This window comes from Oryctolagus cuniculus, chromosome 19 (assembly GCF_051225735.1).
Source record: "Oryctolagus cuniculus isolate XC-2025 breed Fujian yellow rabbit chromosome 19, ASM5122573v1, whole genome shotgun sequence".
Lineage (NCBI taxonomy): Eukaryota > Metazoa > Chordata > Mammalia > Lagomorpha > Leporidae > Oryctolagus > Oryctolagus cuniculus.
Window position 1 is genome coordinate 17,566,877 of NC_142885.1, and position 25,142 is coordinate 17,592,018.

At 62.8% G+C, this 25,142-nt stretch overlaps 2 protein-coding genes and 1 non-coding gene across 18 annotated transcripts; 1 reads left to right on the forward strand and 2 right to left on the reverse strand.

The window, feature by feature from the left end:
• Nucleotides 1–152: 152 nt before the first annotated feature.
• STX1A (syntaxin 1A) lies at nt 153–13,700 on the forward strand. Of its 3 annotated transcripts, XR_016225685.1 has the most exons (11): nt 153–281; nt 6,476–6,553; nt 6,792–6,891; nt 8,853–8,927; nt 9,386–9,459; nt 9,550–9,658; nt 9,787–9,860; nt 10,494–10,631; nt 12,294–12,404; nt 12,541–12,791; nt 12,836–13,700. XR_016225685.1 is itself a non-coding variant. In XM_070064523.2 (10 exons), the coding sequence occupies exons 1-10, from the start codon at nt 252–254 to the stop codon at nt 12,616–12,618; spliced, it is 867 nt and encodes a 288-aa protein (XP_069920624.1). In that variant the 5' UTR covers nt 153–251; the 3' UTR covers nt 12,619–13,700. The 3 variants fall into 3 exon arrangements, 1 of the variants encoding a protein (XP_069920624.1); XR_011384579.2 differs by having other exon boundaries at nt 12,203–12,404; nt 12,541–13,700; XM_070064523.2 differs by having other exon boundaries at nt 12,541–13,700.
• Nucleotides 13,701–14,356: 656 nt separating this feature from the next.
• On the reverse strand, nt 14,357–25,064 carry BUD23 (BUD23 rRNA methyltransferase and ribosome maturation factor). Of its 14 annotated transcripts, none has more exons than XR_016225686.1 (14): nt 24,988–25,064; nt 24,855–24,892; nt 24,676–24,739; nt 22,768–22,863; nt 22,601–22,683; nt 22,411–22,507; nt 20,627–20,723; nt 19,579–19,629; nt 18,191–18,276; nt 18,001–18,046; nt 17,717–17,775; nt 16,282–16,710; nt 14,756–14,845; nt 14,357–14,622 (listed from the first exon to the last, which is right to left on the reverse strand). XR_016225686.1 is itself a non-coding variant. In XM_089320771.1 (12 exons), the coding sequence occupies exons 4-12, from the start codon at nt 22,605–22,607 to the stop codon at nt 14,568–14,570; spliced, it is 588 nt and encodes a 195-aa protein (XP_089176897.1). In that variant the 5' UTR covers nt 22,608–22,683; nt 22,796–22,863; nt 24,855–24,892; nt 24,988–25,064; the 3' UTR covers nt 14,357–14,567. The 14 variants fall into 14 exon arrangements, 12 of the variants coding, with proteins under 12 accessions (XP_089176897.1, XP_002722009.1, XP_089176898.1 ...); XR_016225687.1 differs by lacking the exon at nt 14,357–14,622 and having other exon boundaries at nt 16,282–16,458; nt 16,558–16,710; XM_089320771.1 differs by lacking the exons at nt 16,282–16,710; nt 24,676–24,739 and having other exon boundaries at nt 22,796–22,863.
• LOC127488045 (small Cajal body-specific RNA 20) lies at nt 15,148–15,270 on the reverse strand. The gene has a single exon (XR_007915440.1).
• Nucleotides 25,065–25,142: the final 78 nt, after the last annotated feature.

The following is a 25,142-nucleotide window of genomic DNA, read 5'->3' on the forward strand; positions in this document are numbered from 1 at the left end:
CCGGGGTGCAGAGTGGGGAGGTGGTCGGGGCCGAGGCCGGGGAGGCCGCAGGGGATCCAGCGTCCAGGTCCCAGCTGGGACAAAAGCCCAGGGCCCCCGGGCTCTGGGAGGGTGGGGCGGGGCGGGGCGGGGCCGGGCCGGGGTCCCGGGGGCCGGGGCGGGGCCGCGCTGGCGCTGCGCAGCCGCGGGGCGGCCGCCGCGCATGCGGGGCTCACAGGGCTGCAGCCGGTGCCGCTGCCACTCCCGGGAGCATGAAGGACCGAACCCAGGAGCTCCGCACGGTGAGTGCGGCCCCGCGCGCGGCCGCTCCTCGCCCGCGCCAGCGCCAGCGCCCCGGCTGCCTCCAGCCCCCGGCCTCCCGCGGCCCCTGCGCCCCCGGCCGGGGAGGGGGGAACCCTGAGCCCCCTGCTCGTCCCGCCCCTTCGAAACCCTTCGGGGGTCCCCGGCTCCCGCGCGCCCGGACGCCTCGGCCGGCGGGCTGGCGGCCGGAGCCCGGGGTCCTGGACAAACTTTGCGGCTCCCGGTGCCTGGGGGGAGTCGGAGGGTTATCGGGGTGGCGGTGGCGGGACGGCGCCCGCGGAGCCGATCCCGCCCGCATCGCCACCCCCTGCACACTCCGCTGACCCCGCCGTGTGAACGCGCGCCGGGACCGCGGGGGGACACCCGCCGGGGACGGTGCCCGGGCGCCGCCCCTCCCCCATCACCTGTGGCTCCCATCACCTGTGGCTCCCTGTCCTGCCCGGGCGCGGTCGGGACCCTGTCTCTGGGCGCCCTGGGGCTGCGAGGGATCGCACCCACCCCACCCACCCACCCACCTAGTCCACCTTCCGGGGCTCCGCGGTGCGACTCCCACCTGGATCTTATTTTTCCACCTGTGTCTCCGAGGCCCCTGGGCTGTGGCTCCTGGGGCGGGGTTCCGGGGCAAGGTTCTGGGTCGGCGCCCACCTCTTTCAGCCCGGATCAGGACTTCTGCCCTGCTGCTCCTCACCCTCAAAGCCGCCTCTGCCTTTGGAGATGGCGGGGAGGGCCCCTGGGGGGCAGTGAAGGAAATGGGGTCATGTAATGGGGGGCTCAAGACTGGCTTGGGTCTCCTCTGATGCCCCGGCTAGCGACCACCCCCTGCACACCAGTCCGTGCCCCCCACCCACCCCACCTGCCTGGCCTCCAGATCTGTGTCATTCCTGGCCGAGCGCCCAGCCCCAGGGGCAAATCCCGTGGGGTTTCCAAGGAAGCAGCCGGTCCCTCCTGCGGTCCTTGGTCCCCGGACACTTCCCCCCAGCCCTTTCGGTTGCTCTCAAGGTTCCTGTGATGCGGCAAGTCGGTGGGGGCACCGGCGTGGCGAGGGTTGGCTGCGTGAAGCGCCTGCTCCTGCTTGCGTGTCCCTTGGGTCCGATGAGGGTGCAGGGGAGCCTCTGGCTTGTCCCTATGCTGGAAGGGAAACCGAGGCACAAGGAGACGGGGTGGGGGGGGCTGCCTGCTGGAGGCAACGGGGTGTGGGGAGGGACTTGGCCTGGTGGCTGGGACTGGGGGGCCCCAGGAGAGCTTGAGTGGTGAGAAGCAGGGACCCAGAAGTTGTCTGTGATGTGAGTCCCTGTCCCCAGTCCACGTGTACACACACACACACACACACACACACACCTGCCTGAGCCCTGGCTGGCGAGCCTGGCTTGCTCTGAGTTATCTGATGTTTTCCCTGCAGGCATAGACCTCCCACCAGCCCCTGGTCGCTGTCCTCCAGTTTCTAACAGCCTCGAGGGGGTGGGGCGAGAGGCAAGGGACAAGGGGCGGCTGGCCAGAGCTCGCACTGGGTGGGCTGCAGTTTTGAAGGGTTTTCCACGAGGAAACCCCAGCTCTGGGGGCGAGGTGCAGCCACAGGTGTTGGACCTATGGCTGCACATTCTGGGGGAGACCTTGAACTCCAGGAATCAGGATTTGCAGCTCAGAAATGAGGAGCGGCACTGGCTGGGCTGGCCGGAGCTGGGGTTCAGGACGTGGCTGTGCGCCACCCCCAGCCCGCCCTCCTCCTCCTCCTCCTCCTCGCTCACCCAACATCGCCACCACATTTGGAAGGAAGGCGAAGGGAGCTTATTTATAAAAGTCACACTTGGGGAAGGAGCTGGCGTGCTTCCTCCGTGCTCCGCGGGCCGGGCTCAGCCCTCCAGCCTCCTCCTGCCCCCGCCTGCCTCTCTCTCTGAGGTTCCTTTCCATTCTGCAGGGGGAGAGTGAAGAGGGCTGTGGGAGCGGGGCCAGTGTGGGGCTTCAGCCCCTGAGACCAAGGCCTCAGGTCAGAGAGGCCTTCCTGGGGGTGCAGGGAAGCCACACAGCCCCGGGTGGGGTGGGCACTTTCAGGGTAGGATGTCCCCTTACACTTAGAAGCCTCCCTGATTTTCTTTCTGGGGCTTTACTGGAGCTGCTCCACACCCCTCCTCCGGTCCAGAAAGGAGTTCACCTGCATGCCTGGCAGGCTTCCTGGAGGAGGAAAACTTGGGATGGTCCCAAGGAGGAGGAGGAGCCCAAGCCGAGGGGATGGAGGATGCCCCTGAGGTCCAGAAAGGGGCCCGGCTCCCCCCCTCCCCACGCCTCTCAGGGCAGGTCAAGAGGCCGCAGTGGGGGGCAGCACCAGGCAGGTCTGGTCGGTTCTGCACCTGTCCAGTGGAGCCTCGCAGAGCAGGCACGGGGCAGGGTCTCCCGACACCCCCCTCTCCTTCCCCGCGGCTTCCCAGAATGAAGTAGGATCTGGCTGCGGAGAGACGGTGCCATTGGGGACCGGCTGGTCTCACCGCCTAGCCTACGGATCAGAAAAGCCAGGTTCAGAAAGGGCCACGGGTTCATCTGAGGTCACACAGCACAGCCCGGTGCCTTTTCCCCGGACCCGAAGCTGCCGCCCCCATGCTCTTGGGACCTTGCGAAGGGGCAGCCTGTGCTAAGCAGGGAGCTGATGTAGCAGGCCTGGTGGGGGGTGGGGGTGGGGGTGAGGGCTTTGAGCGCCCTCCTTCCTGGAGGCCCAGCCCCTGTATCAGCCCTGGGCCTCTGCACTTGATATTGACTTGGGTTAGCCATTAAAAAGAGGAAGGGAAAAAAACCGCCCTGGAGGCAGACAACAGCCACTCGGCTTGGCAGTGATGAATCAACCCAGCCGGCAGAGGCTGGCCTGCCGCCATCGCCGGGCCTGGGGGAGGAATCAGACTCTGGCTTCCAGGAAAGAGGGTGTCCTGGAATCCACCGGGAGCTCAGGGGGCGCCTCCTCCTTCCTGGTGGTCTCTGCAGTGGCCCGACCGCCCAGGCTGGAGGGGATGTGGCCAGAGGAGGAGACTAAGTCAGCCGGCCTCCCCCCCGGATTGCCCTTTAAAAGCACCTGTTGGTACTTAAAAAAAAATTAGCCCATTAGCGGGCGTCGTGTGGCACAGTGGGTTAAGCCACCCCTTGGGGACACCCACATGTCTGGTTCGAGTCCCAGCTACTCTGCTTCCCACCCAGCTTCCTGCTGATGTGTCGGGGAAGCATCCCATGACGGCCTGAGTCCTTGGGTCCCTGCCACCCACGTGGGAGACCCGGATGGAGTTCCTGGCTCCAAGCTCGGACCTGGCCCAGCCCCCAGCTGCTGTGGCTTTTTGGGGGAGTGAATCAGCAGATGGGAGATTTCTGTGTCTCTCTGCTTTGCAGATAAAATGAAAATAAATAAAAATTTAAAAGAAGTGGAAGCAGAAATAGCAGTTAGAAGACCTAAACACACGCACACACACAACTTGGCTCCGTGAGCTCCCCCAACCCATGCCTTCGCCTTTGGAGGCTTTTTTGTGAAAATCCTTCCTCTGTGTGTGTTTTAAAGATTTTTATTTATTTGAGAGTTGGAGTTACAGAGAGAGAGGTCTTCCATCCGCTGGTTCATTCCCCAAATAGCCACAATGGCTGGAGAGCTGGGTCGATCCTAAGCCAGGAGCCAGGAGCTTCATCCAGGTCTCTCACGCAGGGGCAGGGGCCCAAGGACTTGGGCCATCCTCCACTGCTTTCCCAGGCCATAGCAGAGAGCTGGATCGGAAGTGGAGCAGCCGGGTCTCGAACCACCGCCCATATGGGATGCCAGCACTGCAGGTGGAGACTTAGCCCACTACACCCAAGTGCGTTCTTGGTTCACTGGTTTTTCTGCCCAAAGCAGACGGTGGTTGGATCCCAGATCTCTGGCTTGGGGTACCCTGGGGCCCAGAGCATGCTGAGCTGGGGAGGTCGCAGGATGGGGGCTCAGGGGAAAGAGGGGCCCTTCTGATACGGGGGCACATCCGTCCTAAACATGTCTGGGTCTTTGCGCTCCTAACTGCCCTGGGACTGCAGCCGCCGCCTCCACCCCCAAATCCTTGAGATTTGGGGTCCCGCTCTCCAAGCCTCTAATCAGCCCACTTCCTCCTGCCGGCAGTACCCGGCCTGGCCGGCCCCAGACGCCAGGGGGCAGCATTGCCCAGGTATGTTTTGCCTTGGAGGAGACGGGAGGTGAGAGCGGTGGGTGACACCCTCCATCTCTCTCATTTTATTCAACATCCTTAGTGAGATGAAGGTCTGAGTTAGCCCAACGGATGTTTCTAGGACCCACAGGGCTCTGGGCTGGATGTGGGTGAGGTCGCAAGGGCGAGTCCCTCTCTTGAGCCCCAGCTGCGTGGCGCTGGCTTCAGGAAGCACTGGGTGATCACGTGCATGGTCCCTGGTCGCATTAGTAGAGGAAGGCCAGGTAGAAAGAGGGAGGGCGTGGGTCAGACCACAGTGGGCAGGGGGGTCCGCGGCTCCACCTATGCCTGGGCGTGAGGATCGAGATCCTGGTGGGGGCGGGGCTTCCGGGAGGAGGCGGTGCCTAGGGGTGAGGGGAGTGGCAGCCTCCTGGGCTCAGGGAGCACTGTGGACCATGGACGGAAGGTCATGGTCTGCTCTGAGGGGAGGGAGCAGGAGGGCATGGTGGGGTGGTGGGGGCCGTCCCCCGGACCATGCTTGGAGGCACAGCTGGTTCGCTCATGGCTGTGAGAGCCCCTCCTCCGGCTGGCTTTGGGGCCACTCTGGATGCCCCCTCCAGGGTGGACGCTGACCTTGGTTCCTAGCCCCGGGTCTCCCATTTCCCAGTTCTGCCCTCATCGCGTGGGCGTCTCTCCTGCCGCACCCCCTCCCCCTCCCCAGCAGCCCTCTGGGGGGAGGCGTGGTGGCTGCATGCCTAGAGAGCTGTCCCCATTTGACAGAGGGGCAAGATGAGGTCGGGGAGGTACCAGCCCGGATCTCAGGGCTGGCCGTGACGCTTCATCTCTGGGGGAAGAGAGCTGCAGAATTCTCTTCCCACCCCCTTCCTTATCTGGCACCAGAAGCATGGAGCAGGTGGGCTGGACTCCTCCTGCCTGCACTGTGCCTCAGTTTCCCTTGGGGGCACCGCCTGGGCCTCAGCCTCTGGGGCTGGCATGGCCCTCAAGCGCGAGAATGGCTCCTCCTCGATGTTCTGCTTCTGGGGGCTTGGGGAGGCGGCAGCGGCCACCTGGCGGCAGCCACAGGCACTTGCGGGTTTATTTTAGCTGCTGGGGGCGGAGGTGTGATCGGTTAACGAGTGGCCACCCCCTCGCCGCGGGGCCCACTCTGGTCCTTAACCATGCCCAGCCCTTTATAGAACGGCTCCGCCTCACTCCCGGCAGCCGTGTCCCCATTTCCTGAAGGGCAAGCAGAGGCAGCCAGCCCGCGTCCCCTTGGCTCTCCCAGCCCCGTGTGCCTCCGACCCAACCAGGCAGCCAGGTGGTGCCAGCTCCCAGGCCCTGAACCCCACCTGCATGGGGATGGGCCCAGCCCTTGGGGTGGCCAGCTCAGGCAGATCAAGGTGTGGGGTGCCCAGTGGTGATCCGCGCCTACAGACCTGGAGATCAGAGGCATCATTACCTGCCCCGCCCCAAGGTAGGGGCTGGCTGCCTCCATCTGCCCCTCAGACCGGCCCCTCCTGTCTGTGGGGCCCTGCTGGGAGCCTGGAAGGGAGCTGGATTAAGGCCCAATGTCGAGACACGGAGTGGGGAGGCTGACGCCCAGCAGAGGCGCCCCCAACCTCTACGTCTGGGGCCTGGGGCCGGGAGGCAGGTGCTGAGCCGTGAGGCCGCTGGGACAGAGCCCACGGGCCTCACACTGCAGGGCCCCACCCTGGAAGCTGTTAACACAGCTGGGCCAGGAGGGGCCCCTGGTGCCCGTCTCACGTGGGCCTGCCTCTGCTAACTCACAGGTGCCCACCCTCGGGCTGGTTTGGAAGGGCAGGAACTGGGTGGTGGATGGAGACCCTGGCCTGGAGGGGCAGGCATGCCCAACTAGACGGACAGGGCCTCTCTTCCCAATACCGGCTCCCCAGGGAGCTGGGGGCATGGCCAGGCCTGCTCTGGTGTCTGCCCAGGGGGACCCTGGGAGGAAGGGGTGTGGCCGGGGCCGCACCCTGCGTGCCTGGCTGGACCACTCACAGGCATGCAACCCTGCACAGGCCAAGGACAGCGATGACGATGACGACGTCACTGTCGCCGTGGACCGAGACCGCTTCATGGACGAGTTCTTTGAGCAGGTGGGAGCTGGCAGGCCTGGGGCGGGCGCCTCCCACCCCCGAGCCAGGCCCAGGCCTCTTGCATGGCTGCACCTGGCCGGGCAGCGCACCCATTTTGGGGTAAGGGTAGGCTGGAGCTCAGAGCGAGGCTGTTTGGGACTCCTCCCCGCCTCCCATCTAGAAGGGCCACTGGGGGCAGCCACCCCCACCCCGCCCTCTCCTGGAGCCCCAAGCAGCCCCTCCCCGGCCTTGGTCACAGGTGGAGGAGATCCGGGGCTTCATTGACAAGATCGCGGAGAACGTGGAGGAGGTGAAACGGAAGCACAGCACCATCCTGGCCTCCCCCAACCCCGACGAGAGTGAGTGTGCAGGGCCGAGGGCCCCTGGGTTCCCCAGGAAGCCGCTGCTGCCTGGGAAAGTCCCTGGGAGCCCAGCACTGGGAGGCTGGGGGTCCCGGGCCGGCCAGCTGGGGAGGCACCCATGAGAAGCACAGCCGCCCTGGGCCTGGGGTCACAGGTCAGGGCCAGCGTCTCCAGCTGGACCCGGGGTGGGGTCGGGCCACCAGCCCCGCCTCTCCCAGCTACACCTGCTCCCTCCCAGGGTCACAGAGCGGCTGCCACCCTGGGATGCTGGGAAGGAGGGAGGCATGGGAGCCAACTCTGATCCCTGGGAGGCCTCAAAGCTGGGCCCCGCCCCTCCCCGGGAGCAGATGGCGGCTCGGAGGCACCGGCGCTGTGGGAGGGCACGCCGGCCATGAAGACAGAGCTTCCGGAAAGAGCCGGTGGCCCTGGCTCCCTGCCACTGGGTACCCCGGAGCCGAGCATTCTCTGGGCTCCAGGAAGCCACCCCGCCCCTGGGCCCTGGGAGCCCGTTTCCGTTCCGATGCCACTCTGACCCCAAGAGCTGGCTCTCACGTCCCGGGAGGACTACACCAATAGGCGCTGGGCTGCCCTGGCTGAGCCCAGGCCCGCTGAGGTCCCCGCCCCCGGCAGTGCCTGCACCTGCAGTGCCGGAGCCCAGTGCCCGGCCATGGGAAAGCAGGTGGGTCAGGTGGGAGCCGTGGAGATGCCAGGAAGAGCAGGGAGAGGGCGCCCCCAGGCGGGGTGCACCCAGTGCAGTGACATGTTTGCCCCGGGCCCCAGAGATTCGCCCAGGTGACACGTGCGTGTGTCTTTGTGTATCTGGGTCGCTCCTACTGAGGGTCAGGACGTGGTGACTGTAGGGTGGGAACAGAGCAGGGCACTGGGCCTCTCAGCTGTCATTAGTGGGGTGGGTGTGGGTCTCCTCCCTTGGGCCCCCAGTGGCACCTCCCTCCACTGGGTCACACGGTCAGCCCCACAAACCAAGCCAGTCTAGACGTGGCTCGCCAAGAGGAAGGGGTTCCCGACTCAGGGCTCTCCAGGAGAGGCAGCCATGCAAGGAGAGAGGGCAGGGTGGGCGGTGGAGGGGGGCTTTCCTGGGCCGAGACTGGCTCTGCCTCCTCTGGGGGGGGGGCCGCCATCCGGCTGGGCTATTTTGGGTCTGAGTAAAAGAGGCTGAGACGTCAGAGCAGCTGGCCCCCAAGTTCTCCTTTGTTCATGCCATTGAGGAGCCCTCCTCCGCCTGTCGGGGCCCCCCCTCCCCGCACACCCACCTGGTCCATCTCCAGGCTCCAGGAGACCCCAGCCGCAGAGGGTGTGGTTGGAGGGGTGGCAGCTAGGCTCTCCCCCACCCACCATGGAGCCCTGGAGCTGCCCAAGGCTTGGGTGTGGCCAGGAGCACCCCAGGGGCAAACCAGGCACCCTGGTGGCCTCTGCTGGCTCAGCTCCCACCTGAGCCAGGGCCTCCTGCCCCATCAGCCCCCCGAGCAATCAGCGCCCAGGGAGGGGCATTTTCCTGGGGCTGGGGAGCTTGAGGCCACGACTCCGGGGAATATGGGGTCGAGGGAGGCCACAGTCTCACTGGCCCCCCGCAGCCCACTGGCCGGCTGCTTGCCTTCCTGGGCCACCAGGTGAGGCCACACCTCCGCCTTGGGCACAGGCCAGTATCAAGTACTCCCCAGTGCCAGTGCGAGCATCGCCAGCTGCTCCACAATTATTCCTGCCTTAAATTTAGACCCATCTGGTACGTGCAGGAGGTGGGGAGCCGGCGATACAGGAGGGAGGCTCCTAGGAAGGCAGCGCCAGAGGGAGGCTACAGCTGGGCTGGCCCTGGCTCAGAATGGGCGCGCAGGCACACCTTCGCCAGCAGGGGGAGCCCTGTGCAGGAGGCTGAGCCTGGACATCACCAGGGTTAGGACCTGAGTGTTGGCCCCCACCCCCCGCCCCCCCTGCTTCCCCAGAGACAAAGGAGGAGCTGGAGGAACTCATGTCCGACATCAAGAAGACGGCCAACAAAGTGCGGTCCAAGCTGAAGAGTGAGTGGGGCTCCCAGCTGTGTCTCTCGGGAAGCCAGGCCTGCTTCGTCCAGGCCTAACACGGGGGGGGGGGGGGGGGGACACGTGGAGCAGTGGCTGCTGTCTCCCATCTGCTCGGTGGGTGGGGGCCCCCTCAAGAAGTGGCCAGCCCCTTGAACTCCCTCACAGAGACCTCCACGCGCTTGTGCCCACCAGTGACCTCCCAGGCCAGGGGCCACGGAGCCTGTAGGGGGGCCAGCCGGGCCTCCCCACCCTGCCCATGCCCCCTGTGGGTGGCCCCAGCACACACTAGGTGTTCACACACACACACACACAGAGCTTGGAGTGTGCTGGCCCGTTCTGTACCACGCAGACCCCGCCCCCAGGAGCCAGATGGGGCGAGGGGTCAGGGTGATGGTGTCCGCAGGGGGTGGGGGTGGGGGCGGGGGCGGCCGTGGCTCAGCGGCCATCGTCCCCAGGCATTGAGCAGAGCATCGAGCAGGAGGAAGGCCTGAACCGCTCCTCGGCCGACCTGAGGATCCGGAAGACGCAGGTGCAGCGGGGACACGGGTGGGCAGGTCCCCTCCCCCTGCCCCGGGTCTCTGTGAAGCCTGACGCCTGTACCCCCATCTGGGACCCCTAGCACTCCACACTGTCCAGAAAGTTTGTGGAGGTCATGTCCGAGTACAACGCGACGCAGTCCGACTACCGGGAGCGCTGCAAGGGCCGCATCCAGAGGCAGCTGGAGATCAGTGAGCCAGGGGGCAGAGCTTGGGGGTGGAGCTCGGGAGGGCAGGGCCAGGGTGGGTGTGGCTTGGGGCAGGGCCCAGGGCCTCCCAAGGAGAGGGCCCCTGCTCAGCCCAGTGTGACCCCCTCGCAGCTGGCCGGACCACGACCAGCGAGGAGCTAGAGGACATGCTGGAGAGTGGGAACCCTGCCATCTTTGCCTCCGGGGTGAGTGCGACCCCCACCTCTCCCACCTCCCACGCTCCCCAGCACCGTGGCCCTTGCTGTGGACACGCATGTGGGCTTTGCAATCACTCAGGCAGACTGTAGGGCAGTCAGGGGCAGGCTGAGGTCCCATCAGAGGTAGTGACAGAGGTGGGGTCCAGACCAGTCTCCCAGCGCTTCCCTGGGGGACCCACGTTCCTGCCACCCCTGAGCATTGCCAGCAGCCAGGGGCCACCCCCGTCATCTCCGGGCCCCTTATCCCCTGCTGGTGGCTGGACACACCAGGTGGGAGAGCTCTGCTCTCCAGGCAAGGCTGCTTCCTGAGGGAGGCAGGGCTGGGGCGTGGGCTCCCGGGATGGGGGAGGAGGGGAGGGAAAGGCGACAGGAGGCCTGGGTCCCCACATCCTGGGCTCTGAGCAGAACTGTCAGTTCCAGGGGCAGCATTACGGGCTCCCCTACACAGGCAGGAAACTGGGTAACTACTATGTAAGAGGTGGAGCAGAGGTCGGGAGGGAGCTGCAGGCGCCACTACTGGAACAGGTCTGCCCACCCCAGCTGCCTCCCTCCCCGGGTTTAAGCCCTGCTTGTCCTGGGCCCGTGGCCCCCTCCTCAGCAGCCCCCCGCCCCACCCTCTAGATCATCATGGACTCCAGCATCTCCAAGCAGGCTCTGAGTGAGATCGAGACACGGCACAGCGAGATCATCAAGTTGGAGAACAGCATCCGCGAGCTACACGACATGTTCATGGACATGGCCATGCTGGTGGAGAGCCAGGTGAGTGCCTGGGCCCCTGCCCCGAGCCCCGCCCCCAGCAGCACCTGGCCGCTGCTCTAACCCCTCCCCTTTCTGCCCGACACGCTGCCCTGCCCGGGAGGGACGAGTCCTCAGGTAACCAACTGCCCGCTGTTGGAGTCGTCTCCAGGGCGCTGCCCACCCAAAGGACCTGCTCCTCTGCATGGCTCTGCTTGGCCTCCCAGGACCCCCGGCCCTGCATGGCCTCACACCCCACTCCCACCCCCGTCTGTAGTCACCGACTGTTTACCCCAGGGCCACCGAGGACCAGGTGCTTTCCTCGGAGCTGGAGGTAGAGCGGTGGTAGCTGAGGGGCCCGCTTCCTGGGTGGAAGGGGCAGCGCAAGTGCAGTGCGCTCAGGAGCCGCTAGAGGCGCCAGTGGGACGGAACGGTGGTGCACCGTCTCGACAGTGGCTGAGAACCACCTAGGAAGGCTCATTCTAAACTCCCCAGGTCACCTGTCCCAGACGTCCTGGGTCTGGGCAGCCACTTTGGATGGAGTGGTCAGGGACAGGACATCTGAGCTGACAGCAAGAAAGGTGGGAAGGAGCCCACTCTGAAGACCTCCCTGGGGGGTGGGGGTGGGGCAGAGAGAAGAGCCAAGGTGCCCTGCAGGTGAGAGCCAGACTCCACCTGAGGAACAGGGACCCTGTGGCCGGATCCCAGGGAACAGCTGGAGCTGACATTGAGAGGAGGAGGTGGCCGGCGCTGGGGGGACATAGGCCATCTCCCAGAGGATGTTTTGGGGTTTTAGAGGTAGTGAAGAACACTGAGAGCTCTCCCCTGCTGCCCCACCCCCTAACTGCCTGCCCAGGCTAGGACTGCGCCAGGCTGCAGCTGGGAGCTGGGACTCTGACCCAGGTCTCCCACGTGGGTGGCAGAATGCAGTCCCTCGAGCCATTGCCACTGCCTCCCAGGGTCTGCACGAGCAGGAAGCTAGAGTCGGGAGCCAGAGCTGGGGATGGAATCCAGGCTCTCGGGGGTAGGATTCCTAGGCCAACATCTGCCCCTAGGTCGGAGGGTTTTCAGCATGGGCGTGATGTGACCTTAGTGAGGAAGTAGGGGTCATTTAGGAAGCTGCTGCCACCAACCTGGTAAGAGACCAGGGTGACGGACGCCAGCTCAGAGAGGGAGTCACTAAGGCTAGTTGTGAGGCAGTGCTGTGGTCAGACTGGCCTCTGGGGGCCATGTGGGGCCAGACTGCAGGGCCCAAGAGGGCTAGGGGGCTGGGGAGGGAAGTCTTCAAGGATGAAGACCCCGGACAGCCAGAGCTGAGGGAATGGACTGGTCACGTGGTGAGCTGTGCCCAGGGCAGGCCGACTCCAGCTCACTGCTCCTGCCCCTGCTCCCCTCTGCCTGGCACCGCCCTGTGTCCAGCACTGGGCACTGAGGTCAGGGCCCAGCTGAGCATCCTCTGCATGGTCCCCACCCCTTGGCTGAGACTGCATGGCCATCTCCACCCCCATGATGGCTGCTCTGCGGGGCCAGGGAGCATGCCTGGGCACACGTGAGAAGCTGCACCCCATCTTCCTCGTGTCCCCCCTTCTCTCTAGCCTCAGGCTGCTTTCCTGAAGTCCTGCCCGAGCCCCCACCCCAAGGCCAAGGAGGAAACCCCCTGGAGCTCGCCTGCCTTCGGCCCCCCAGGGGGAGATGATTGACAGGATCGAGTACAACGTGGAACACTCAGTGGACTACGTGGAACGGGCTGTGTCTGACACGAAGAAGGCGGTCAAGTACCAGAGCAAGGCGCGCCGGGTCAGTGGCCACTTCCCCAGGCCTGCCCCACCTGCTCCGGGTCTGTCTGTCCCTGCGCTCCTGTCCCCTGCCCCGGGGTCTGTCCCTGCGCTCCCGTCCCCCCGCCCTGACGCGGCCGCCCCTTGGTCCCGTGCAGAAGAAGATCATGATCATCATCTGCTGCGTCATCCTGGGCATCGTCATCGCCTCCACCTTCGGAGGCATCTTCGGGTAGACGCCGCCCAACGGCCGCCCTGCCCTGAGGAGGCCCTGGCTGCTGGCCGCCCACCTTCTGGCTCACAGCCTCCTCCCTCCCACCCCCTTCTGCTCCTCTCTGCCCTGGGCCGTGTCGTGTGCATGATCTTTGTGACAGTGCGTGTCTGTACAGGGGAGGCAGACGGGAGCCGGGCTGCAGCGGGGGCGGCCTGGGGCAGACTCAGGCCCTGGCCCAGGCTGCCCCCGCCCTGCCCCGCCGAGACAGGGCTGCCGGGTAGCACCTGCTACCCCTCCTCACCTGGGACCCAGGCTCTGTCTGGACCTAGCCTTGCCCATCTGCCCTGTCCTCTCCAGCTGTCCCCCAAGCTGAGCCCCTGAGGGGTGGGGACCAGCTGGCTATGGTGCTGCTTTTCAGGTTAGGGGAGGGGTGGCCCAGAGGGACAGTCCAGCTCTGCACCTCTATCAGCTGACCACTGCCACAAGGCTCAGGGAGCTGTGGCTGCTGACCAGGTGGAGGCCAGGGTCTCCCCCCAACCCAGGGGCAAGGCCCAACAGCTTCCCCGCCCACATCCCTGGGAGCTAAAGCACCCCTTTGGGCTAGGCCTGACGCCAGATGACCCGTGCAGAGGCTGGTGGTCAGGCCTGTGCCCAGGCGTCCCCAGCAGGCCTCAAGCCATGCTGCATGTTCGGGACAGCAGTGCCTGCGCCCGTGTGCTCTAGGTCGGATGTCCCTTGAGGCCTGCAGTCTCATCCCGCCCTGCTGTCCCCGTTGATGTGCCATGTGGGTGTCAGATGTCCTAGACGCAGTATTCAGCAGTGGGGAGGGGCTGCTCTCCCCTCCCTGTCCACCTGGAGTCAGAATGGGGCCCCACCCCCGAGACCCCTGCCGACGGGCAGGAGGTGTGCATGCCGGTGTGCATGGGGTGTGCTGGGGCCGCATCCACCCTCCGGAATCCCCGCGCTTGGCTCCTGCCGTGACTGTGACCACTGTCCGTGTTGCCTTCTTCAACAGCCACTTCCCACCCCCTTCACCAAAGGTCTTGGTACAACCAGCTGCCCATTTTGTGAGGTTTTTATGTAGAATAAACATTTGTACCTGTACCAGGCCTGGCTTTCCTCTCTGCAGCGTCATGCCTCAGGGCTCGGGCATGCCATCGTGACACCAGGGGGAAGGGGCTCAGGGCCGGAGAGTCCCACCCACAAAAGCTCTCCACGGCCGCGGGCTCAGCTCCGGCCACGCAGTGCATAAACGCAGGCTCTTCTGCGGGCCCAGGCCCAAAACCGCGCTCACCCCAGTCCAACAGCCAGAGCATCCGCCGAAAGCAAGGCCTGCGCCTGACAGCTGGGCAGCCCGGGAGCCCCAGCCTAGGCCCAGCGCTGTCCTCCAAGCAAAGCGAGGTGCTTGTTCTGCACTGCTGTCACATGTCATCTCCCTTCCCCCGCGCCCAGGAGTCTCAAGTGACCTGAGACCCCTCACCAGCCTGTTAGAGCGCCCCAGAGCAGGACTGCTCTTCTGAGCACTGGGGACAGGAAAGCCTCCCCCCAGGGGAAGCAAGCACCCGCACGGAGGCCTCGGCCCGTGGGTGCCACTGTTGGTTCTCACCTGGCCCAGCCGTCCCCCCTTGGCCTGGGCGTCAGGCACCAGTCCCAAGGGAAGGCCCCCACCTGGGCTCGTGCGCTCCAGCTCCCCACAGCCCTCTCCTACCTGAGGAGTCCAGGAGCAGCCCTGCCCAGCTGGAGAACACCAAGGCTGGAGGTGCTCAGGAAGTGATTTTATTGCTTTTAGAACAAAATATGCTTGGAACTTTTTTTGGTAAAGAAAAATACAACTTTGGAAGTTTTCTAAAATAATTACTTTGTCAACTAGTGAAGTGCGCGCTTCGACACAGGGAAGCTGCCGGGCCCCGTGGTCCAGCCTGGGGCTGCGGCCCCCCAGAGCCGTCCCCGTCCCCCTGCTCGCGCGGCTGCTCAGAAGCGGGGCTTGCGCTTGCGGCCGGTGTACCGCGTGTCAGGTCTGACCTCCCTGTGCCAACAAAGACCGGAAGGCGGCTCAGTGCGGCACCAAGCAGCCCAGGGGCCCCTCCCGACGCAGGCGAGGCCTCGGGGGCACAGGCACGCACCGCCCCCCCCCAGGCTCGTGCCCAGCCGGGACTCACTTGCCCTGCCGCCTGTGCCGCTCCTTCTTCTCCAGCACCCACGCTCGGCTCTTTCTCACCAGTGACCGCCTCTCGAGCCTGAAAGGGACCCTGGGCCAGAGACACCATGATGAGCCGATAGGTGGAGCTTCCCTCTGCCCTCGGTGGCTCCACACGCCCCGCCTCCCTTCTGCAATACCAGTCCCCACTCTGGTCCCCTCCTTCCTGGAGGCCCACAGGACAGAGCAGCTGTGTGCGCCCGCAGTCCCGCAGTCCCCCAGGATCCCCACAGGGGACAACCGCTTGCTGCACGGCACACATCCAGCCTGCTGGGGGCACCCCAGGACCCCACCAGCACTGCCACTTCAGCCCTGGACCGGTTCTGTGCAGGGACCAGAGGTTCCAGCGCCTGCAGATATGTGAAGTAGGAAAACGAGGCTCGAGCAGACCCGGCGACGTCCCCAGCAGGGCTAATCTCAGCCTCCAGCCCCGGCTGGGGAGAGAGGGGACCCCCACAGCACCAAGGGAGACAGGATCTCAAAATGGGGCCTGCAACCACATGCCCCAAACTGTTCCCAGCACAGCCTGCCCAACAGCGGCATGAGCCAGCCCTGACCTCATCCCAGGGCTGGGCCAGGGCAGAGACCACCCCCACTAGGCAAAGCAAGCGCAGAGGCCCCGGGCACACAGGAAGGGCAAGCACAGCGAGGAGTGGGGTTCCCGCAGGGAGGCGGGGAAGAGGGCAGGGGTGCAGCTGCCCAGGCCACCTCCGGGACCAGGGGCCTGTGCGAGGACCAGGGGGGAAGGCTGCCCTGTGTCGTGCCCTGTGTCTCCCTGCAGTGAGCACTGTCTAGACAGATTCAGGAGAGAATCTCAGGAAGACCCGAGGCTAGGGGGCAGACAAGGACAAAAGTGGGGACCCAGGGGTGTGAAGAGAGAGGAGTGGAATCACCCAGCAGACCCGGGTCAAAGGTCAGTCCAGAGACACCAGTGTGGGTGGAGCCAATGAGTGCCATTTGGACACCTGAGACCAGCAGGCGGGGCACAAAGCGGGAGGCAGTGGTGCAGAGGGCTGGAGCCACAGAAGATGACTCCCAGGGACTATTTCAGAGCAAAGTGGGGGCAGGGAGGGGAACAAGGCCAGGGCAGGAGCCAGTGAGGGACGTCGGGGGGAACGCACTGGGAGACAAGAGAAGCAGGCGAAGCTGGGGCGCCCAGCCTGGCGGAGCAGCAGTGGCCAGCGCCAGCGGGGCCCAAGCCTTTCAGGTGAGGTAGGAGGAGGAGGAAGGGCCGCACAGGTGAGAGTGATGCAGCAGGAAGACAGGTCAGGTCAGGAGTCACTTTTGGAATTTACCTAAATGCTTAAAATAAGCGCCCTTCACAGACTAGACAGAAGTGGGGAGCCTTCCAAGCGCACGGCCTCCTCCCCGCCCCCCAGAACAAGGGCAGCGGCACTCCACCCCACTCCACCCTCAACACGCTGTCAGCTGGGGCTTCTCCCTCCCCTCTGAACAGGGGGGAACGGGTGCTCAGGTCTGCTGACTTACCCAAGCTTAGTTAGGCTGTGTCGTCGGCACACACTGGGGTGAGGACAAGAGGGGTCCCAGGGCGCACGGAGGAGCTAGAGAACTTGCACTTCCTCGCACAGGGCGCAGGGGAGGGGCACCTTAGGGCGGAAGCACCTGGAAGAGCCCCAACTCCCCATGGGGAACGGGCTGGGGAAACTGAGAGAAATGATGGCCAAGGGTCTCCAGTCAGAGGGCATACACCCCGTGGACACAGGAACATGCAGGGCTCACCACCAGGGGGCCTTCCAAACTCACGCCCTCAGACGTCACACGCATCAGCCAGGACTAAGAAGGGTCCCCCTTCGCGACCTGGTGAGCCAGTATTCACTCGACACCTGCTGGGCACCTACGCTAGCAAGACGCTGGGACGCACCACCAGGCCCACCGAGCGTGCACTCCAAGTGAGCGCTGTGACCGAGAGAAGAGAAGGTGTTCCGGAAACTGACGGCGAGGGGAACTCAACTGAAGCTACCGGACAGAGAAACGGCAAGCGATGGCGGACACTTCCGGCACACCGAGGGAGAGGGCCGGCCGGGTGTGAGAAGGACCACACCGCACAATGGCCGAGGGTGGGGGAGGGGCTGCAAGCCAAGGGCGGTTTTGTGTGAGATCCCCATGAGAGCCCGGGCTGGACACTTTGGTAGTTGGCCAGTCAGGTGTGGCTGAGACACGGCGGAGATTTAGGAACTTGTGGTGGTGCTGAAAGCAGCTGAGAGAGAGGTGGAGTCCAGAGCAGGCCCGAGGGAACTCCAGCAGAGGAGCCAGCAGTGGACCGAGACAAGCGGCCAGCGGGGTTGGGGCGGAAGCCCATGAGGCAAGAGGTGGTGAGTGGCCACGTCAGATCCCACTAAGCACGCGGCTCAGGTAGGGACAGAGATGGGGCAAAGGCGGAGAGGTGGGCAGACTGGGCAAGAGGGAACTGGTGGTGGCCTGGATGTGGGCGTCCGTGACGAGACAGAAGCATCATCATGGAGCCCGTGCAGTGGGGGGCATGGAAGGCGGGAAGTGAGGAGAGGGCAGAATGGCCGTCTCAGGGTTTAGAGAGTTCTTGTCCAAAACAAGACAGTGTGCAGCGTAGAGGCAGGAACGGGGTGCCCCAGGGGTACAGGTGCGGCTGCAGAAGGCACAGGACATGGCAAAGGAGGGCAGCCTCGGGAAGGAAGGGACCAGCTCCCAAGTGTGGCAGAAGGGGTCCGCGCAGGCTCCCGAGGGGACTCGAGGCTGCCTGACCCCCAGGTGGGCCCCAGCCCCCCAGCCCAAGGCAGGAGCAGGCTCGCTCCAACGGGATCTCTCCATTGCTACCAGCACCCTGGTCGCTGCTGCATCTGAACCCAGGTAACCCGGGCGAGAGCAGACGCCCCGTCTGGTAAACCCGACAGCAGCAACCCCGTGCCGAGGCAGGCTCGTGCCTTACCTCGCATTGGTGAACCGGGATTCACTGGCTTCGTCTTCATCGGGATTTTCACTCAGGCCCTGGAGGAACCAAAGTGTGCTTAGACCACCCCGGGGTCTCTACACGTTCGTGTGATCCAGAAGACACCAGGTCTGAGCCTGCCAACAGGTACCAGGCTCCATCCCACAGGGAGGAGCTGGCCGTCCCTCAGGCGGTCCCGGCCTGTGGCTCCCAGAGGTCTCAGGCCCGACGCTTCTGTCCCACGGGGCTGGGACGCACCCGCCTGTAAACCCACAGTCGCTCACCTTTGGCAGAACCGTCACGGGCCCAGAAAACAGACAGAGGTAAAACCTGAAATGAGAGAGGCACAGTGGGGGCTGGGCTCCAAGCCCTTCAGGGATGGCGCTCACCCCACCGCCTGCCTGCCTGGGGCCTGGCGACCCACCCCCGCCCCCTCCCCTGCAGCCCAGGAGCGCACGGGCCCCTGGCACTCACTTCTTGGCTTTGGTACTGTTGGGGTAGTCCACCACCACACCACCAGTGAAGCCGGCCCTCGTGGCCTGCGTCGTGATCAGCTCCAGCTGAGGAGGGGAGAGGGCAGCCAGTCAGGTCGGGTGGCTGGGGCAGAGCGCTTATTCCCGCTCCCTCAAAAAGCACTTCTGAGAGCTGGCTTTTTTAAAATAAATTCATTGAGAGGAACAGAGACAGACAAGGGGAGAGAGAGGTCTTCCACAGAGCTGGGCTGATCGAAGCCAAGAGCTCCAAGCACTTGGGCCATCCTCCGCTGCTTTCCCAGGCCATTAACAGGGAGCTGGACTGGAAGTGCAGCAGCTGGGACCAGAACTGGTGCCCACGTGTGACCTGGCAGCACTGCAATGGAGGCTTAACCTGCTATGTCACAGGGTCAGCCCCACGTCAATTCATTTGAAAGGTGGTTAGAGGGGAAGGGAGAGAGGGAGAGGGAGAGGGAGAGAGAATTCTTCCATCTGCCGGATCACTCCCCAGACGGCCACAATGGCCAGGGCTGGGCCAGGCCTCCTACTTGGGCCACTGTCTGCTGGCTTCCCAGGCGCGTCAGCAGGGAGCTGGATGGAAGAGCAGCTGGGACTTGAAGTGGTGCTCCTGCAGAATGCTGACAGCACAGGCAGGGACTCGGCCTGCTGCACCACACACAGGCCCCTGGCCTACAATTAACAGGCCATCGATCCAGCATCCCGTCACAGTTCTCATGTTAGGGTCCCACCTCGGGTCCTGACTCCAACTTCTGGCCAGTGTGCACCCAGGAGGCAACAGGGAATGGCTCAAGCAGTTAGGCCCTGCACCCATGTGGGAAGTCTGAGGTGAGTTCCGGCTCCAGGCTTCAATGTGATGTGCAGGCATTTAGGTAATGAACCATCCAATGAGAGCTCTCTTTCTCTCAGAGAACTACGAATTCAACGACACTGAGAAAGCAGCCAGTCTGCTCCCAGGACGGGCCCTGCCTGGGAGAATTGATGAAACAGACGTTTCCAACTAAGTCCCTCCAAGCCACACAGAGGCAAGCGCAGGCCGGAAGCTGTGCCAGCACACGCCTCCCTGGGGGAGTTACCTCCCACAGCAATCCACACGCCAGCAGCCAATGGGGGCCTCGTTCACTTGTGGCAGGAGACAGGGACAGCTCGTCACGCGTCTGTCCTAACTCCTAATCACCGTCCCACAGAGAGCAGAGCACTTGGCCATTGGGTCACAGAAATCAGTGCCCTCACAGCACGGTACCAGAAGACAAAGCCCAGCCTCACAGATCCTTCCAGTTAAGAGCTCAGGAGGCCACAGGGGCCACCCGAGGGTGTTCGCTCCCTCCCCTCCCTCCCCCTTCCCTGCACCTGCAGCAGCCAGGGGCTCACCTGCTCTGAGTTCTCAGGGTACAGCTGCAGGACAGCCCGGGCTCCACGCACCTGTGAGGAAGATGTCGGTGTCTCACAAGCACCCCACGGGTCAGGACCGGGTCGCTCTTCCTTCCCTCCCTGCACTCAACACCTACTGCGTTCCCGCTGGGTGCGAGGCCCTGTTCTGAGCACTGGGGACCCAGCCCTGACCGCGAGAGCCCCTAAACTTCTGCAGCTCATGCTCTCACAGAGGAAGCAACTCATTTACAGCAGTGTCAGCACCAAAAACAAACAGGCTGGAGACCAAGACGGAGGGGGACGGGATGGCTGAGTTGACTCCTGACTCCAGGCAGGCCTCTCTGAGAACACTGGAGCAGAGACCCACGTACAGCGGGCAGCCGGCGGCTTCCATGCAGGAGTGCAAAGCATTTCAGAGGAGAAAGGCGGACATAGGCCCTCAGAACTTCAGAGCTAACCCCACGGTGTAGTGGAGAAAGCAGGTGGCCTACCAGCCCAAAAGCCACCTGGGAAGGCTGGGCGCAGGGTGGGGAGACCCAGGAGGACAGAAACACCTAGGTCCTTCAAAAAATGGAAAAAGGACTCATTTTCAAGACATGGACTCTAGCAGTCTTGTAACTAGAAGCAACTAGAAGCCATGCCCTCGGCTGTAAGGACGAGATGAAGCTATGCCAGGCTCTGCGTGGGGGTCACCACCAGGAGCGGTGGGCAGGGAGGAGTCAGAGGACACAGCGTTCTGCAAGACGTCCACTCTGCTCGGCCCACTTCACATGTAGCATAGCAAGCAGAGCAACTGAATTCAACAGGAGTAGGCCTTATTTCCAGGTAGCTCAGGTTTTGTCACCAGTGTCTTGTGGGTTCAACTAGAGAGCGTCAGACCACTGAGCATGAGCTTCTGTTTGGGCCAGGGCCTCGGATAAGTCACCAGGGTAAGGTTCTGACACCCCATGGGGTCCTGTCAAGGGGCATCTCAACTTCATCTGTCCACCTGCAGGGCAAGGGAGGGATACACGGGCACCCAGCCCACACAGGGACCGCGCATACTCACAAGCACGGAGTAGAGAGAGGAAAAGAAGCAGAAGAGGCGCTTGGCTGGGACGTCGGACCTCTTGTTAGAATTGCACAGCCACTGGACGGCAGAGATGCTGAACGGAAAGGAAGGTACCTGGTTAGGAGAGGGGCCGATCCACGCCACCCCCGGCCTCCACAGCCTGCGAGACTCTGCCACCACCCTCTGTGGCCCCACCCGCAAAGGCCCCCTGCCCGCAGGCCCCGTTGGCAGGTGCACTCTGGGCCAGTGCTCTGCAGTGCTGCACCACACAAGGCAGACGGAGGGCGGTGCACACTCCCTCAGCCAGCCCCAGAGAACCCTCTCAGCTTCCTCCCCTGGCCTCTGCACCTCCACTGTCAACAACACAAAGCCAAATTCAAGAGAATCTACCACTCACCGCAGGAGACAAAGACAGACTTCATGCTTCTAACAGTAATTTCTACGTTTCAAGACCAGCTAATCTAAGTACTATACACAGGATAAAAACCTGACCTGGGACAGGTGCTGTGGTGCAGGCGGTTAAGCCTCCACCTGCGACACCGACATCCCACATGAGGGCTGGTTCGAGTCCCGGCTGCTCCACCTCCAATCCAGCTCCCTGCTAATGCATCTGGGAAAGCAGCAGAGGGTGGCCCAAGTGCTTGGGCCCCTGCAGCCACGTGGAGACCTGGATGGAGTTCCAAGCTCCTGGCTTTGGCCTGACCCAGTCTGGGCCACTGTGGACATTTGGGGAATGAACCAGCAGACAGAAGATCTGTGTCTGTCTCTCTTTGTAACTTAATAAATAAACAAGTAGATAAATCTTAAAAAGAAAAAAGCTTGACCCCAATGACCAAGAAAGGACTCCAATGACACTTAAGAAAACACAGCAGTCGGGCCGCTCCCCACTAGAATTTATCAAATGGAACAAAACAAGATGGCTGCAGAGGCCCACAAAATGGCTCCTAGAGGCTCATCCCTCCCCCTACACACAAAGCAAACATAGTATCCATAGCAGCCGCCTGAACCTGGCACTTAAGGACTACAGGCCTTGTGGTGCAGCAGGTTAAGTTGCCACTGGTTTGAGTCCCAGCTGCCCTGCTTCCAACCCAGCTCTGCAAATGCGCCTGGGAAAGCAGAGGATGGCCCAAGTGCTTGGGCCCCTGCACCCACGTGGGAGACCCGAAAGAAGCTCCTGGCTCTTTTTTTTTTTTTTTTTTTTTTTTTAGTTGAAAGGCAGAGTTATAGCGAGAAAGAGAGACAGAAGTAGAGAAGGGGAGACAGATCTCCTATCTGCTGGTTCACTCCCCAGATGACCACAATGGCCAGGGCTGGGCCAGGCTGAAGCCAGGAGGGTCTTCCATGTGGGTGCAGGGGCCCAAGCACTTGGGCCACCCTCTGCTGCTTTTCCAGGCCATTAGTAAGGAGTTGGATCAGAAATGGAGCAGCCAGGCCTCAAACCAGCACCCATACGGGATGCCAGTGCCACAGGCAGTGGCTTTACCCACTATGCCACGGTGCCAGCCCCAGCTTCTGGCTTTGGCCTGAAGCTATAGGCCCAAGCTATTGTGGTCATTTGGGGCATGATCTAGTAGATAAGTCTCTCTCTGCTGTTCAAATAAATAAATCTTCAAAAATATATACACACACACACACACCCCACTACAGAGATATCTGGGCCTTGCTGTAGCTCCTGCTCTGATCTTCTAGGTCTAAAAGTCCCAGCATCCTGGCTGACCTGCCGCGCGGCCAGGTGTGGATGTGCTGGCCTTCAAGACAGAGCAGAAAGCGGAGACGCTCACCTGATGCAGCCATCAAAGGAGCCTGGCTTGAAGGGGATGCCCTGGCCCATGTCCCCCAGAAACAGGTCTCCCTGCGTTTCTCGGTCCAAGGCCGCATCTACATTGGAGACAAAGTGAGGGAAGCCGACAGCAAGCACGGCCCGCACCCCGGTGACGGAGGCCAGCCTAGCGCCACGCTGGACATCCTTACCGAGCATGGCGGGGCTGATGTCGATGCCCACCCAGTAGTGCCCCTCATCTGAGAGGTAATCGCCACTCAGCCCAGAGCCGCAGCTGGAAGACACAGACAGACTCTCAGCGTGAGGCGCGAAGGCATTCCAGCCCCCGAACAGGGAGAACCCGGTCGCAGGACCTCACCCAATGTCCAACAGAAAACAGGGCTGACCCTCAGGCAGATAAAGCAGCTCCAAGGCCCGCCCAGCCATCTTGGTTTGGATGTCAATCATCCGCGAGCTGCAAAGGAAAACTGAGTGGGAAAGGAGCTCTGGGCCGTGTGTTCCCCACAGCCTAAGACCCGAGGGAAGAAAAGCATGAATGATCACCCTGAGCGTTCTTCCCCGACCCCTTCACCAGGCGGTTCCAACCTGACACCAACACACACGATCACAGCTATCAAAGGTGCGCCCCAGGGCTGGCGGGTGGCACGGTCGCTTAAACCACCATCTGTGGGTATCCCCACACGGAAGTGCCAGTCCCAGGCCGCTTCCCATCCAGCTTCCTGCTAACCCGCGTGGGAGACCCAGACAGAGTTCTAGGCTTTGCCCTGGCCCGGGCCTGGCTGTTGTGACCATTTGAGGAGTGAAGGGAAGACCTTTCTCACTCTCTGTTGCCCTTTCAATAAATCAACTCTAAACAACAGCAATAATAAAGTAAAAGTGACTTCCAAAGACCCTGCAACCCAGCAACCTGTGTCTGCTGGCACAGGTGCAAAGCTGATGTGATGGAGCCACCTGGCTCGTGCCCGACCTCTACTGAAACCCCAGCAGGCTCTGACGGTCCTCGGCTCCCTGAGAACACACTCCCCAGAATCATCCACCAGTCGCTCGCAAGCATATTGAAGGGTGCTTCAAAACGGTTTGTGGAAAATGCATACCATGGGGGGGAAAAATCTATGCATGAACTTCAAACATTTCTGCACCAAAATCAATTCATCTTCCACAAACTCTGAGGCACAAACAAAAAGGACTGGCAGTGCAATCCATGAAAAAAAAAATATGGTAGCCACAGTTAGAAGTTAAAGCAAGTGGCAAAACAAAACTGTAGTAATAGTTTATTTTACCCAGTAAATTATATTTAGCCTGGTACGCTCTGAATACCATTTCAACCATCAACCCACAGGAAATACTACCAATTAAATAATAATAATAATAGACAAGATCCTTCCATTTCTTCCTAAGCGGTCATTTAGAGTAAGCCACACTACACAAAGGAGGTCTGTCTGTGCACATGAACCCGGATCGCACAAAATCATTTCCGTTAACACCTAACATAAGCTCTGCAGCTGGAATCCTGTCTCCATCTCCCATCCGGGGAAAACTGGACCAGGGCAAGCTGCCGCCCCTGGAATCCCGTCTCCACCTCCCATCCAGGCTCCATCTCCCATCCGGGGACAACTGGACCAGGGCGAGCTGCCGCCCCTGGAATCCCGTCTCCATCTCCCATCCGGGGACAACTGGACCAGGGCAAGCTGCCGCCCCTGGAATCCCGTCTCCACCTCCCATCCGGGGACAACTGGACCAGGGCGAGCTGCCGCCCCTGGAATCCCGTCTCCATCTCCCATCCGGGGAAAACTGGACCAGGGCAAGCTGCCGCCCCTGGAATCCCGTCTCCACCTCCCATCCGGGGACAACTGGACCAGGGCGAGCTGCCGCCCCCGGAATCCCGTCTCCACCTCCCATCCGGGGACAACTGGACCAGGGGGAGCTGCCGCCGCTCCGTCTTGGCCTCTCACTTGGACAGAAGAGTACTAGCAGAATTTTCTACAGAGCAGCGCACCAGAGAAGGCAGGTCTGGAAGTCCGCTGCTCTAGCCCGGACCTGCCAAGGAACTCCGGGATTATACAATACACCTCCTCTTAGGGAATTCAATCACAGCGACAACCAACAACTCTCGCTAAGATTTACTTAGAACGCAGAGGGACACACCAAAGCACGCCGGGATATTATTTCCCACCCCCCCCAGTAGTCCCCCCACCCACCCCCCGAGTAGTCCTGACCCCCGCATGCACAACACAAGCTGGGCCCACCCCCAAACTTTGAACGCCACCTGGGGGAACAGGCGCGACCACGCCCACTTCCAATGCTCAGGTAAGATCCCGAGGCCGGCTTTCCTTGGGGGCAGAAAGAGCGTCAGCTCACGAACCAGACTCCCGCCCCCCGCCCGCTAAGCAATGCCCCGCAGAGGGGGCGACTTGCAGCTTCCCGACCCCCGACGGCTCCTCTCACTTGCGAACGTATTTCCGGGCTTCATTCTCGTCGTAAAACTGCGAGAAAGAGAAAAAGGCAAGTCGAGGCAGGAAGGCACACGCGGGGGGTCCTCGAAAAGCCGAGAGGAGCGCCCGCGGGCCACAGGCCTTACCAGCTCGGCGGGGCCGCAATGCTCCGGTCTGCCGCCGCGAGACGCCATCCTCGCGTCTCTGGAACACGCCGGCTACTGGCGACTCCGGGCGCCGGCTCTTACGTCATCAGTCCCGCGACCGGCTCGTGACGCACATGTTCCACCCCCTTTCCCCG